At 31.3% G+C, this 14,757-nt stretch overlaps 1 protein-coding gene and 1 pseudogene across 3 annotated transcripts; both read right to left on the bottom strand.

Annotated features, from left to right (window-relative positions):
- Positions 1 to 2,463: 2,463 nt before the first annotated feature.
- Positions 2,464 to 8,242, bottom strand: LOC125194149 (uncharacterized). 2 transcript variants are annotated; one of them, XM_048092204.2, is made up of 7 exons: positions 7,824 to 8,242; positions 5,770 to 5,827; positions 5,167 to 5,293; positions 4,510 to 4,633; positions 4,297 to 4,399; positions 3,768 to 3,930; positions 2,464 to 2,797 (listed from the first exon to the last, which is right to left on the bottom strand). In XM_048092204.2, the coding sequence occupies exons 4-7, from the start codon at positions 4,594 to 4,596 to the stop codon at positions 2,704 to 2,706; spliced, it is 447 nt and encodes a 148-aa protein (XP_047948161.1). In that variant the 5' UTR covers positions 4,597 to 4,633; positions 5,167 to 5,293; positions 5,770 to 5,827; positions 7,824 to 8,242; the 3' UTR covers positions 2,464 to 2,703. The 2 variants fall into 2 exon arrangements, with proteins under 2 accessions (XP_047948161.1, XP_047948162.1); XM_048092205.2 differs by lacking the exon at positions 5,770 to 5,827.
- Positions 8,243 to 11,782: 3,540 nt separating this feature from the next.
- On the bottom strand, positions 11,783 to 14,249 carry LOC125194568 (cis-muuroladiene synthase-like; annotated as a pseudogene). Its single transcript, XR_016129102.1, has 7 exons — positions 14,136 to 14,249; positions 13,620 to 13,878; positions 13,181 to 13,550; positions 12,843 to 13,065; positions 12,633 to 12,770; positions 12,293 to 12,538; positions 11,783 to 12,198 (listed from the first exon to the last, which is right to left on the bottom strand). The product of XR_016129102.1 is annotated as a cis-muuroladiene synthase-like (transcript).
- Positions 14,250 to 14,757: the final 508 nt, after the last annotated feature.

The following is a 14,757-nucleotide window of genomic DNA, read 5'->3' as shown; positions in this document are numbered from 1 at the left end:
GTCTTAATATGAAAAATTTTAAATGTGACTCTTAAATTGGAACAGACTTTTATGGCAAAATGTGACTTTTAAACTGGGACGGATGGAGTATTTGGTTTGGATGCAGCATATAAAATTTATTTTCATGGAATTAATTAATTGTTTAATATACAACTAAACCATCATACTCAATTATATAAACTAGATTTGGTTGGGATACCAGCCAAATATAAGGAGAATATTGATAATAATTACAATTTGTGATAAGACATCCCATTTTTGGACTGGAATCTTCCGGAATGCAAATCATTGTGCCACAAACGACGCCGTATTTTCTTGTTTTTTTTGCATTTTTTCCTTCCTCTTTTCTTTCTGTTTATAGTTATTCCATAATTATGGAGTAATTTTTAATTAGTCATGTTAACGAGTTGGATTAAAGCAAAAAAAAAAGTTCGTTGTCGTTTTGGGAAGAAAAAAGCAAAATTTTTTTACTATAATTATATGCAACTTTATAATTTGGTCACATAAAATTGGTATAACTTTACTATCATTTGAAATGTACCACCAATACAATTTGGTCACATCAAAATTATTAAAAATACAAGTTATAATAACTATTTATATACTACTATAAATCGTCAGAAATAGGAAATATAAGAAGAAAAAATCAAAAAAAAAAAAGAAAAGGTTCGTTGTCGTTTGTGGGAAGCGAATATATGGTGTCCACCATTTATGCTCTTTATATCTTAACACTATTTTTCTCCTCTAACTTACTCAAGCCATTATCTTATGATATCTAAACACCGGCAGATGTTATATCATAAGTAATACTAGCATAATTAGTATTTATATCCATAGACACCTTAATTTAGTAGCAAAAATAGATTAGTCTAAGTTACCATGCAAGTGAGTGATCATTACCAATATCTCTCTCTATATATTGAGGGAAGGGAACAAATATGTCTATCCATGATAGATGAAAGCAAGTGGGTACCTACTAATAATTCACTCACTAAATCTCAAAGATGTTGCCAATTCATGATAAGAATGATTGATAAGAGTTTAATAAACAATAAAATAGTGAAATCTCACCTATATATGCATGTCTATAGAAGTAGATGCATTGAACCCAATAGAGACAGCTTAGAGTGTGGGCATAGGGTGCCATAAAGAGTGTGGGATCTCCAATTTGTTAGCACTAACCCTTCTATTAATTAAGGCCACTTTTCTAATTCAATCTTTCACATTGACCCCTTTTGACCCTATTCCATTGCCCCTTGCTTTGAGGATATGCATGCACAAAGAGAAGCTAGGCACTATACATGTCTCACCCTACCCCATCCCACCCCACTCCAATAAACTTAGATTCCTCATATGGAGATTAAGGGCCACACACACTCTGCCCACATTACTTTATGTATATATTATACTTCCTCCATACCATAAGTGAAACGTATTCATTTTTGGACCGTCCCACTATAAATGAGACATTTTCTTTTATAACAAAAAACAACACTCTATCTCTCTCTTACTTTATCCAATCTCCTACTCTCCCGTCCCAATTAAGTTGAGTCGTATTTCTTTTTGGAATGTTCAACTAAGTTGAGTCATTTCATTTTTTGACAAAATATAAAATATCCAATCACCCATGTTTTATTTCATCACATACTTTACTATCTCTTTATATTTCCTACTTTATTTCTCTCTCCTACTTTTCGACATAAATTCTTAATTTTTGTGCCCTAAAGTTTTGATTCAACTTAGTTAGAATAGAAGAAGTACTTTTTTCTTATTCCTACTTTATTCTCTTTTCATTTAACTACTCTACTAAATTATACCATTACTTAAAAACATGTACCCAAAACAAAGGTGTCAAATATAGTAGAACAGATGGAGTATTATTACTATTAGAATATAAAAGTTTTGAGTTTGAGACAGGTGTATACAATATTAATTATTGGTGGAGGTTGAACTCTCTAAATTATCTATTCGGAACTAGGACGAGAGAATTTTCTAGAGTTGTGTTTGGTGATGAGTTTTGCACAACAATCTGAATGAAATACCGACAATTTATGAGGATGAATAACAAAAAAAAGTTGATTGGTAGAGGTTTAAAGTTTAAACCACATGTAGTATTAAATTAGTCACTGAATCGTAAATACTGAGGCATAAATCATAAACTCTAAATCCTAATTAAGCCATAAATATTTGTACTTTGTGTGTTTTTATAGTGTGAGGTGAAGATGCATGGGTACAGATCATCCAAGGTTGTTTCTATTATGGGCAAGTTCAAGGATACTTGTAAGAAGTTGGGCTGTCACAGTTGAAGGTTTCATAAGATGATACTCGTTATCAAGCTGTAACACAAAGTGTGCAGCGGTTGGGCTGTCAAAGTAGGTTTCCGAAGATTAATCCACACCCAACTTTTGAGACACCAATAATATTTTGATAAAATTAGATCCACATTTTTATGATGGGAATGGGTTGAGGTAGAAAAATAAAACATGGATTGCAAAGAAATGAACTTACACTCAAATTCTGTAAGTAAAACATATAGCAAGTGGTTTGTGTGATCCCTTTTTAAACAATTAGATAACCACACAGAGGTTCATAAGTCCATGATGCACTCGGCTCGTGCCTTTTGGTTGAACAAGCAACAAGCTTCAATACTGGTGACGAGTGTCTGAGCAAGAGGATATTGTACTACAAGTCTCTTTGAAACTTTCACTCTCTAGTTTTTCGCTTTAATTTTTGCTCTTGGGAGGGAGGCATTTCCTTTAATTTTTGCTCTTGGGAGGGAAGCATTTCCTGGAAAAACCTGTAAGAGGTAAATTTTGCATATAACAATTAGTTATACATATCAAGCCAGTCGTGTCAAAACAATAGATAGATAGATACAAAAATAATTAAGACAAGCATTAATAAGAAAAATCGCAACAAAGAGTTGTGACCTAAGAAGAGTGATCTCAAAACAAGCTTTTATTTATCATATAGAGGTGGAAGCAAACTTATACGGTAACAGAAATCAAGTGTAAATTAACAATTTAAAGTACTCTATCGTAGTCTAATTGAATGTTCTATTTAATACATTTATTTGTTTTTGCTGAAATGATGTTAATCCTCCCATAATTCAATACACTCCTGATAGTACAAAAAAGTTCATGAATTTTTATTTTTGGTACATAAATATAGATAGATGTATATACTATATATGTTTATGTATGTGTGAAGAGTGCTTGTGTGTTTTCAATGGATACCATGTCAAAGTTTACAGGATGCCATTTGAACCTATTAATTAAAAGCTGTGAAACACCTTTCGTGCACACTGCAACTCAAATCAGCAAAGTTTTAGTACTAGTCTCGGCTTCCTAACATCATGAATTATAGTCCCTATTGGAAGTAGCATGGGAAGGTTTTTATAACTAGCTGTTATTCAAATTATTTTAATGTTTCAATGATATCCAGAAAAAAACAAAGATTAATCAAGTGTTATGTTCTAAACCCAGCCAACAAGCCAACACACCATAAGAATTAAAAGAATGAAGAAAATATAATGAGATTTGAGGATCAATTAAAGCAAAGACAAGCACATGGATCATAAGCTCCAACATCAATAACCTAATAGTTATCAGGATATAGAGGTATGTGATTCTTACGACCTTACTTATCTCTTACTGTATCAGGGGAGGCATAGACTTATCAGGCATCAATATACCAAATCATGCAATGTAACTATTCACATCAAATGATCAAAATGCATGCAATGGAATACTAAAGAACTTACTTACTTGTAAATATGCCTTTTCCTATAATCTTTATACAAATATAAATGTAAATCTTCAGCAGTCATGCTCGCAAAACTACCACTGAGGCTTTGTTTAAGTAAGTTAACCATGGAAGCCACTGGTAAATCTTTTTGCTGCCCTTTCAAATGTTCCATAAAGATGAAACCTGTAAGGAAGCATGTTGACCATAAACTCGCAACAGAAAAAGAAAAAAAAAAACTGAATTGAACTGATAAAAAACATGAGAAATTAGTGTCCAGCAGACAAGAGAAAATGTATGAACAGAGAAAAAACATATGTGCATACTTCATAGGGGAAAATGTGAGCCACTGCTTTTCATCAGTTTTTCAAACTATAGTACCTCCATAAAAATCAACATTTTTAAAAATAGCTACCAAGTAAACCATGCTTTCCATCAGATACAAAATTGTACTATTCACATAAAGTGATTGGCCAGATTACATTATACGACCATGCACAATATGCCTTAGCAGGATTACACAACAATAAAGTATGGTAAGAAAGAACATACTGAAGGTCCGCAGCATATGCAAGTCAAACTTCTTTGCCAAATCTTTGTGGCCAATTGTATTAGCTCGCATATTTACCAAACTCTTTAAGCCAATTAACAGATCCTAGTGCAAGCAACAACATACTTTAGAACACACATATCAATACAATAAAATCCTAACATGAACAAAATCTATCTGAATAAAGATTTTTTCAGAAAAGAGGCTACGCTTACAACTTCAGATTCGGTTAAAGAACAGAGCCAACGAACGTCATCTATGTCATTGTTGCCCAGGACATCTTTTGCATCCATTGATTCCATTCCAAGTTAAATCAATCCTTGGCTCTTCCGGTTCAGACTGAAAATATAACTTTTAATGAGGCCAAGGGGTGCTCATTTTGTTTAGCCAAATTGAGTGAGATGATATCTTAATTGATCATAATGCCTAAAACTGAGCTGCATCATAGCTTCGTAGCTTTTGGTTTCGCAATGTTCTTCAGCGGTTTATTATTTTATATTTTATGCTAAATTGATACTACAACTTTGTAAAAATGAAACCAAAATTCGATATATTTGTAAGTTTTGAGGTGCAAAAACTGTGTTTGCAATTTAATAGTAGTCTCTATAAGTCTATTTTCAGCGACTAACCAGATTTTAAGTAAAATTGGGTATTTCAGTGATTATAAGAGAAACACAAAACAAGAAGCAGAGAGCATTATTCAGGTCAAAGATTAGGCCACAGATTATCTCTCTATCAGATATGACAAAGAAAATTCAATAAAATAGGAAGAAAAAAAAAATTGAAACGTTTATATCACAAAGTAGAAATTTTACCATTACAGAGTATTTAGGAATTACTTGGTGCTCAAAATATACTAAAACAAAACATACCTGGATGATGATGATCTTGGAGGAAGAATCAATTGGGGGAATGAATTTCCGGAGAAGAAACAGCAGGAGAATTTCTGGAGGAGGCAGAAATCTGGAAGAAGACGGCGCGACAAAGGAAGAAGGCGATCTGTGTGCACAGGGCGATTTTATGTAGGTTTAATTTGATATATGTGCGTCATTCAATTATAATGTGGCTACATTATTATTATAAAATAAAAGAGAATTGATAATTGATGCATCGTTTACAATTGCGCAGCCAAATTCCAATTCTTAACGAAGGTAATCCTAATCTGCCTGCTCTAAATCCCTCTCAAATTATTCTTAGGAAAGTTTATTTGATAGCAGGAAGAGGCGAATCAAAAAAAAGAGGAACAGAGGTTGTTCCCTCCAACAAGTAAACCCTCTCCCAATCTCTTATTCAATTGCTTTCATATAGTTTCACTTGCATCGCATAAATCATAATCGGTTTCCCAAACGTTTTGTAAACACAGTGGTCACTGTACAATCTAAGCAAGGAAAACACAACCTCTAAGGCTGTAACTTAATTTCCAGCCATGTTTTTATCAAAACTTAAATCAAAGAAACAGAGATCTAAGGAATTACCTTTAAGAACCGGAAGTAGGAATCGAGAACGTAACTTCGAGGCCGACGGAGGTAGTGACTTCTCGGTTCAGGGAGAGAGATTAAATTATATAAAACTTAGAGAAAAACTTGAGGAAGAAGAGCTGCGGTGTGAATGAAGAGGTAGCTATAATAACCTAATATAATTCTACTAATATTTAATTAGTTTTTAATTAGTGGGCGGGCTCATATTGATATAATAGTATTAGAAATGATAAATTAAATTAATAATATTAATAACACTACACGTACATAATTGAAAAAAAGTTACTGCTACTACACATACACAATTATTCTTACGGTGAACTGCAAAAATGGTCCTTGGATTATAGGTATATCTTGTCCATAGTCTCTTGACTTTAAAAATATCGTCAGTAGTTCTTGGACTAAGGGTTTATCTCGAAATTGCTCCTTTTGGCTTTTTTTGGTACGAAAATACCCTTTGATATTATTTTGGGGGGTTTGGACAATTTGGTCTTTTTACACTTTTAACATTTTAAATCTGATATTATTTTAGTTATGTACTAACTTTGATGTTATTTCAAATTTATAATCTTTTTTTCCCTTTTGTCATCCTTCACTTTGTTTCTTCAAATACTGCATATGCATTAAACAATTGAGTGATTTTGAATATTTTTTTTGGCAGAAAGCACCAACTGAAGTAATGGCACCCTTCATTACCATGATCGTATGGTAAGTTTACTAATTTCAGCACATTCTAAAACTGATTTTATAAACAAAAAATCAGTATTATAGTAAACTATCTAAATGAAACAGGGGCCATTAAAAGATCAGTTTAATATAAAAAAGATGTATTCATTCTTGGAAGTTTTATTTTTTTTTAATTTTTGTTTATAGGGCACCAGGTTCCAAGCATCATCTCCAAAGAATTCATGCTAGAAAGTTGGTTTTCAACTAAGGGAAGGAGTGATTTTCTTCATTAGGATTTTTGTGAGGGCAAACAATCTCAGAAATAAGACTACCAGTTACCAATATAGGCTTACCATGGTTGCTAAAACAGGAAGTTTTAAAGTGGCCGACTGTAAATTCCAATTTTGCATGTTTCATTTAAGACCCTTTAGGAAAACTTTTCAAAGCTACGGAAGAATCATTCTTTGGGACCGAGAGGCTACCCATCTATTAGGAAAGTGTTTCTGATGTTGTTTCAGCAAATTAGGTATATATCTTAAGACATTTTATATTTGATTCTAAGTTGTAAATTTTTGTATTTTTTTTGGTTGCAAATTCATGCAACTGATTTTAGCAAGTAACAATGAGGAGAAGCTATTGAGACACTAAATATGAGGCTTATAAGATCTGTATATCACATTCACCAACTGAAAATCTCATCTTGAATGCATAGTGAATTAGCTTTTAACATCCATATTGAGACCAAACAGAACAAAAATTTTTGTATATCAGTAAAGCAGGCTCATATATTGCAAGCATGCATCAACCTATTTTAAAATATACAAATCATGCAAAGTAAATTATTTGACTTCAGAATTAGCTTATGTTTTCTACAAAGACCCATATTGAACCAAAATGATCACATTATCACAAATATTAGCAAAGTATGCAATTCAAGAAATTTTTGAATTACCTTTAATGCATAGCTTCAGTTTTAGTTTTTTTGTACTCAGAAAAATCAGATTGTTGTTTATTAGTATTGAAGTATTGCATATATATTAAATTACTATTCTAATGTTGAGTAATTACTAAATTACCTAGAACGCAAAACACCAAATTTAGTCTTTTTGTACTACTTAAATGTCTTTCTCTTCTTATGCAGAATAAGAGAGTAAACTTTATGAGTTAATTAAAATAAACATGTTGCAGATACAAATTAAAATATTTTATAGGTTATTACCTTTAATACTAAAATGTAAGTAGTATTTAAAAACTTAATGGTACTAAAAACTTAGAACAACACGTTCAGTGACATTCAGTTTGTATAAAATAAAAGTACATGAAAGATGTTAGAGTATAAGTAAATTTCGAGGATTGGAGAAAAAATAAATTTGTTTTGATTTTACCTTAAATCAAAACCGTCTTCGATCTAACCGAATAACTTCTGAACGCCTTGAATTGGGGCTGGGGTTTGCGATTCTATACTGTCGTCGGTTAAATTGAATAGCTTCTGTTGGACGTGGATAAGCCTGTATCGGCAAGAGTTTGCGCAGGCGGCGTGGATAAGACTATGCTGGCTAGGTTTTGTGCCGGCGACGTCGGCGCTTTGGTTGTCGCCGCTAAAAATCGGCGGAGTAGGGTAGAAGCTTTAGAGTTTGTGGTGAGACGACGCAGTTTTGGCAAGGAGACATCGCAATTCAGTCCGTTGTGGTCAGATGTCGCAGTTTACGTTTGTTGATGGCGGTGATTCAGTCGCCGGAGTTGAAGATCGCGGAGTCTTCGAATTTCTAGGGTTTGTGTGTCGGCGCTGCTGAGGAGAGAAGAAATGGTGAAAAACTGTATTTATATGTTGTAATAATCAAGCTTAGAAATTCCTAAGTACGATTAATTTAATTAGTTGTAATCTCTCATTAATTTAATCTGCTGCAAAGTGTAATTGTTTTAATTGTTAAAGTAATTGAATTAGAGTTGTGGGCCATTTTGTGTATATGACGTTTGGGCCATGAGTATTGTTTCTTTGGGCTATTGCTCTTATATAGTATTTTTTGGGACAGATACTTTTTTGGATTGTTTGGATGTTCTAATTCTAATATAATTAGAATTAAATTCAAAGATTAATTATTTTATTATTGTAAAATATATTTCTATTTTTTTATTTTACATAAATTTAAATTTGAATTATATTTTATTTATTTCGGTCGTACTAATAATTATTTATTTTTTTTAGTCGATGTGGGTGGATCAATTGGAAGTCCTATTATTTATGGCGAACATAATTCATGTATTTGAATCAGAATAAATTTGTTTCGTCAATTTTAAATTGACATGGAGGATTTTTAATCACTCTTTCTTTTAAATATCAATATTTTATAAATGCATTTAGAAATGCCACATTTTCATGAAAGACGTTTATCTTCAACTGATATTCATATGTTGGAATATAAGTTTCTTAACTAAATTTTTATTAATACTCCTTTCATCCCAGAAAAGATGTCACACTTGTGGCGGCACAAATTGTTTGACAGAAGCATTATATATTTTTGAGTTAATAACGTTTTAGAACTAAGTATGAGTAACTAAGTGTTGCTTTTGTTTAAAAATCGTTTGGGCCTTTTTTTCGGCTATTGTAATGTATCTGAGATTGGGCTTGACATTTTATTTTTTTTGGACTTTTCTTTATAATTTAATTGGATTGTGAGTTAAATTTAATAAAAAAAATCGGCCCCTTTATCAATTTATGTCTTCATTTCGAAAATTTTGGATTTTTGTAATGAAATTGTGCTTTTATGTTGTAATTGTTTTGAAAATGTGTTAATTCTCTCTAATTTTCTAAAATTTGTAATTAATTATTGATTTGTGATTTTATTATAGTTAATTTACTTTTATTCATCTAATGATAATTTTTTTGGGGGTAGTTGATATCGGTGGATCCGTTGATATTCCCATTATATATATAATTAATTTACACATTCGTTTGTGTTTTCTATATTAATTTCCAAATTATTTAGTTATATACTTTTATATGATTAATAAGATGTTACTATTCTTTACTACTCTCTCTGTCCTTCTATAAGCTAGACGTTTCTTTTCGGGCTTCGGCTGTTGTTTTGCGAAGATAATAATAAATATTTAAAGTGAAAGTGGATCGAAAGTAAAGGAAGAGAGAGAATAATACAAGAGAGAGTCATATTTACATTATTCTCTTATTTACATTACTTTCTCTTCATTCTAACTATTTTTTATTATTTTCGCAAAACAACGGCCGAAAAAACCGCCTCACTTATAGTGAGACACATAGAGTACATTTGTTTCATTTAACATCCACATAATTGCACTTTGTTTCTAATTTTTAAAGTTGAAGAATGATTTTAATTGGTTCATCAAAGGATTTTACTTTTAGCACGTGAATTTAATTACTTTATAATACGATTCTAAATTGTTTAATCCTTAGTCGCACACCTCCTCTTTGTCATTTAATTTATTTTATTTTATTTCACTCATATAAAAAATTTAAACGGTATATAATCGTTTTGGTTTATAGGAAATGTTTCAAAAGAGTGGGTTGAGAGAAGTACATTTCTCTTTTTATTATTGTTTATAATTTTATGAATGCTTATTAAAATATTTATTTTAATTAGCACTATAAACATAATTATATTATCGTTATCCCTTTTTTATATTTTAATCTACTTATCATAGAATTTATCTTCATTATTTAAAAATCTTATGGCCCGTGCATAGCACGGGTGGTAAAACTAGTATTAATAACACTACACGTACATAATTGAAAAAAAGTTACTGCTACTACACGTACACAATTATTCTTACGGTGAACTGCAAAAATGGTCCTTGGATTATAGGTTTATCTTGTCCATAGTCTCTTGACTTTAAAAATATCGTCAGTAGTTCTTGGACTAAGGGTTTATCTCGAAATTGCTCCTTTTGGCTTTTTTTGGTACGAAAATACCCTTTGATATTATTTTGGGGGGTTGGACAATTTGGTCTTTTTACACTTTTAACATTTTAAATCTGATATTATTTTAGTTATGTACTAACTTTGATGTTATTTCAAATTTATAATCTTTTTTCCCTTTTGTCATCCTTCACTTTGTTTCTTTATTTCAATATTAGATTTAATTTTACAAAATTTTAATTTTTAATTTTTAAATATCAAGAAATTTTTTTAATTATAAAAATTATTAAATAGCAAAAATTAATAGTTATAATCAATATTTGATAGTGTATAGTACTATGTAATCAATAAGGTATGACAACGCCGTAGTTTTAATCAATATTTAATACTAGCTTTAATCATAAATAGATTATATAACACAATTTATTCTGAAATAAATATGCATCTAATGTAAGACTAATATAATTTTCGTTTATTAATTTGAAAACAATCAAAATTTACTAGAAAATTTCAACAAAAATACTCCTATATAAAATTTTTAGTAGGATCAAATATTTAGTCAACTTCATAATATTTAACTCTTATTTTTCCATCATGATTAATATTATTTTTCTGTACTTCTTCAATTCAATTGAATATTATATTAAATAACAAAATGAATAGTTTTAATCAATATTTATAGTGTCCATGAATTAATAGTTTTCATTAAAAAAAATTTATTGATATTTAAAAATCTAAATATTAAATTTAATTTTATAAAATTAAATCTAATATTGAAATTTAAAAAAAAACAAATTCAGTGAAGAATAACAAAATGGAAGAAGAATGATAATTTTGAAATAATATCAAAGTTAGTACATAACTGAGATAATATCAGATTTAAAATGTTAAAAGTGTAAAAAGACCAAATTGCCCCAAAATAATATCAAAGGGTATTTTCGTACCAAAAAAAGCTAAAAGGACCAATTTCGAGATAAACCCTTAGTCCAGGGACTACTGGCAATATTTTTAAAGTCCAGGGACTATGGGCGAGATAAACCCATAGTCCAGGGACCATTTATGTAGTTCACTCTTATTCTTAATACTACTACAAATGCATAATTTTCATTTTTCAATAATCGTTTATTAGTTTAAAAATTGACAGAATCTTAATTTTAAACAAAATCTTATTACAGTAGTATTAATTAATCAAATTAAGGGTCATGGGGTGTAATTTAGATAAAATTTATAGGTGTGATTGAAAAGTTTAAAAAGTCAGTGAGTGAAGAATAATCTTTTGAGATTGAGTTTAGTATAAATGATTAGAGTAAAATTAATATTTAGTTTGACATCTACTCTAAAATAGATTTGAGTTTAGTGTAATGATTGAAAATACTCTAATTGAACCAAGATTGACTTTGCAAACTACCTTATATTAACCCAATAAAATAATGCAAATATGATTATTACTATTATTAAATAAAATTCTCAAGATACATATTGATATATAGGTCATGAACTTTTTGCCCAAATGGTATGCAGCAGGTTACTAATACTATAAGCTATGACATGAGTATGCAAATGAATCAAAATAGTAATGGTTGAAGAAAGAGGGCAACAACATTTGACATAGCAAGTTTAGGATCTGTGTAAGCGTCTCCATTGTTGATGTTGTAAGTGGCATCACAGCCTCGAGCATAGTTGAGAAATTCGACAGCGATTTCATTAGCCACAGACGACGTCGTCTCAACCAGTTCTCGGTTTATATCCCTCCATGCCTCCTCAATCAGTTCCACAAACTTAGAGGCTGCCTCTTCCTTTGTTGTTACACCATGTTGTTTCATGTTGCACTCCAACCTAGTCACCACTTGGCCTCCTTTGCTCTCACGCTTAAATTAATGAGATATATACCAATAATTAGTTGGAAGTAAATTAATTAACAGGTTAGAAACTTTAATTTAGAGTTAGATAAAATTAAGTTACATGGTGAGAGCCAAGGTCATCCCAGTATCGACCGAGCATAGCAGTTGAGGTCACGAGTTTGGGTTGAGTGTTGATCCAATCAATGGTTTGTTGTGTGACAGATTTCAAGCCAGGAATGGTAGCAGCAAACATGATATAAATGCAGCTGGTTATCTCCGAATTTCGAAGATAGTCTTGGAATGAAGGCACTTTTCTTTCCATAAGCCACTTTAGCTCTTCATTGTAAGCCTTCCCAAGTTGTTGCACCTATTCACCAAATATATCTTCATACTCCATATTCAAACATAGCATATATATGCTTTTTTTATTTTTAGGGAATGCAAGGAATATTATAACTGACTGTTTGTTTGAAATAAGGAGCTGCAAATCCTTTCCCAAGTTGCTTTGCCTCGAGTTCATAGTCTTCATATACACTCATTATGAATAGATATACAATTCTCATGTATTCGGGAAGTCTCTCAGCTTCATCGATATTCCACTTGCAAAATTTTATAAATTATAACAATGAACCATTGAATTTGAGAGAGAGAGAGCATAGAGTATGTGAGACATACCTGCGTAAGACTTCAGTAAAAAGTTGAGCTTCATTAAGTGTAGCATAGTTATCATAAGTATCATCCATGATTGTGATAACTTGCAAGCCTTTCGCGAATCCTATTCGAAGATGAGAATACTGAGGTTCGTGATGGAATGCCACGCACCAAAGATGTGCCTCCACCACTCGATCTCTTGCATATGCTAATTTTGATTTCAGATCAAATTTCTTCCACCATCTTATCAAACAATTCAATAATTAATACTATTTAGTAGTACTATATAAAATTTCACATATATATGTATAATTTAAAAATAAAAACAACTGTTGCTCAATCAAGAATTTGTTATTACCTGGATAGAATATAGAGCTCTTTCCTGTACAGATTCTGCAAAAAATTGAAGTTGAATTTTGCTAGTTTGAGAAGAAGTTGATTTTTGGAGTCACCCTTTTCATAAATAGAGATGAAAATCCTAGCATAGACCATTGTATTACTCCTATGAAGAGGGTGCTCCAAAGCTCTCTTCACTTTCTCTCTAAGAGGTGACTCTAACTCTGCTTCGATACGTCGCAGGTAACTGTTTGAGAAAACCTCAGCCTGTTGTAATATTTCTTCATCGTGAAATCGAACATAAGCTGCTTCGTACAAGCTTAGTACGCCCTCCACGTCGTCGTCTTCCTCTTCAAACATGCCATCTCCATTAACAAACTTGTTGAAAACATCTACAAGAGATGAATTCATCAAATTGTGCATAGCAAACAACAGAGATGAGTTTGTGGAACGAAACATACTGCAAGAAATGTGGTGCCGGTGTTGCCTAAGCAGACGAAATCCAAGTGATGTAGCGAATAAATCGCAATGTTGGAGAACTTGTGCATTGTTGATTTGTTGGAGTATGTGTTCGATTTCTATCTAGAAAAGGTAGGCTAATCCCAAACGCTCGAGTGTGTCGATTAATATCATTTGATTGAGAGGCGTTGTTTCTTCCATTAGCATGCATCTTGCTTCTTGCTTCAATGCTTCGATTGCTTTTGCATTTTTTTCTTGTTCCTGATAAATGAAGAAAATAATTTATGTTTATATAACAATCAATTACCGTACAATGTTTTATTTGCTTATAAATATATGAAATTTTATCATTATGTTTTTTCCTTCAAATTATTTTTTGTTCCAAACATAATTGACTCATACATATATACAGTATATTTGAGTTTCTAACAAAAACCTAATTAAATTCTTTAAAAAATGAGAAAAAAACATTAAAAATTTATATATTTACAATACAAATAATGCGTATAGATATATACCTTGTCGTCAAAAGTGAAGTTAGAGAAAATATCACCCCAAATGTTTGGGACATGATTCGTCATAGGCGGTCTTACTTCCCTCGTATCTATAACATTGTATGTAGCCATTTGATGATTTATTGCCAACCTCTCAATCTCTATGATTTGTGAAATCGCAATTTATAGACAATTAAATGGGTTCATTGAAAATTAATGCATTGTGGTTTGTACACGTTACCACAATAAACAAAACCTCTTCTATCTTTTCCCCGTATGTGTAAAGAACAGAAAATAAAACTAAATACAACAATGCTGGCATAGTGGCATGGAATAAACATCAAGCTGTATCGATGATTTAAATAATGAAGTCAGTTTACCGACACTACCTAATTTGTTTTCTATTTATTAGGTACTGTAGTAATTAAATTAGTAGCTTTGCGGCATCAACTCTGGAAAAAAAAATGAAAGCTAAAGGATTTTGACAAAGATTCCCGCAAAAATGATACTACCTCCGTCCTCCAAATTTCGACACACTTTGACTCGGCACGGGTTTTAAGAAATGTAATTAAAGTGAGTTGAAAAGGTTGGTAGGATGTGGGTCCTACTTTTAAAGTATTAGTTTTATAATAAAATGTGAGTATGA

The sequence above is a fragment of the Salvia hispanica genome, chromosome 4, assembly GCF_029641045.1.
Source record: "Salvia hispanica isolate PSC_SH4W2 chromosome 4, Shi_PSC_v1, whole genome shotgun sequence".
Classification (NCBI taxonomy): Eukaryota; Viridiplantae; Streptophyta; class Magnoliopsida; order Lamiales; family Lamiaceae; genus Salvia; species Salvia hispanica.
Note: the sequence above shows the minus strand (reverse complement) of the source record. Positions and strands in the feature narration are given on the sequence as shown.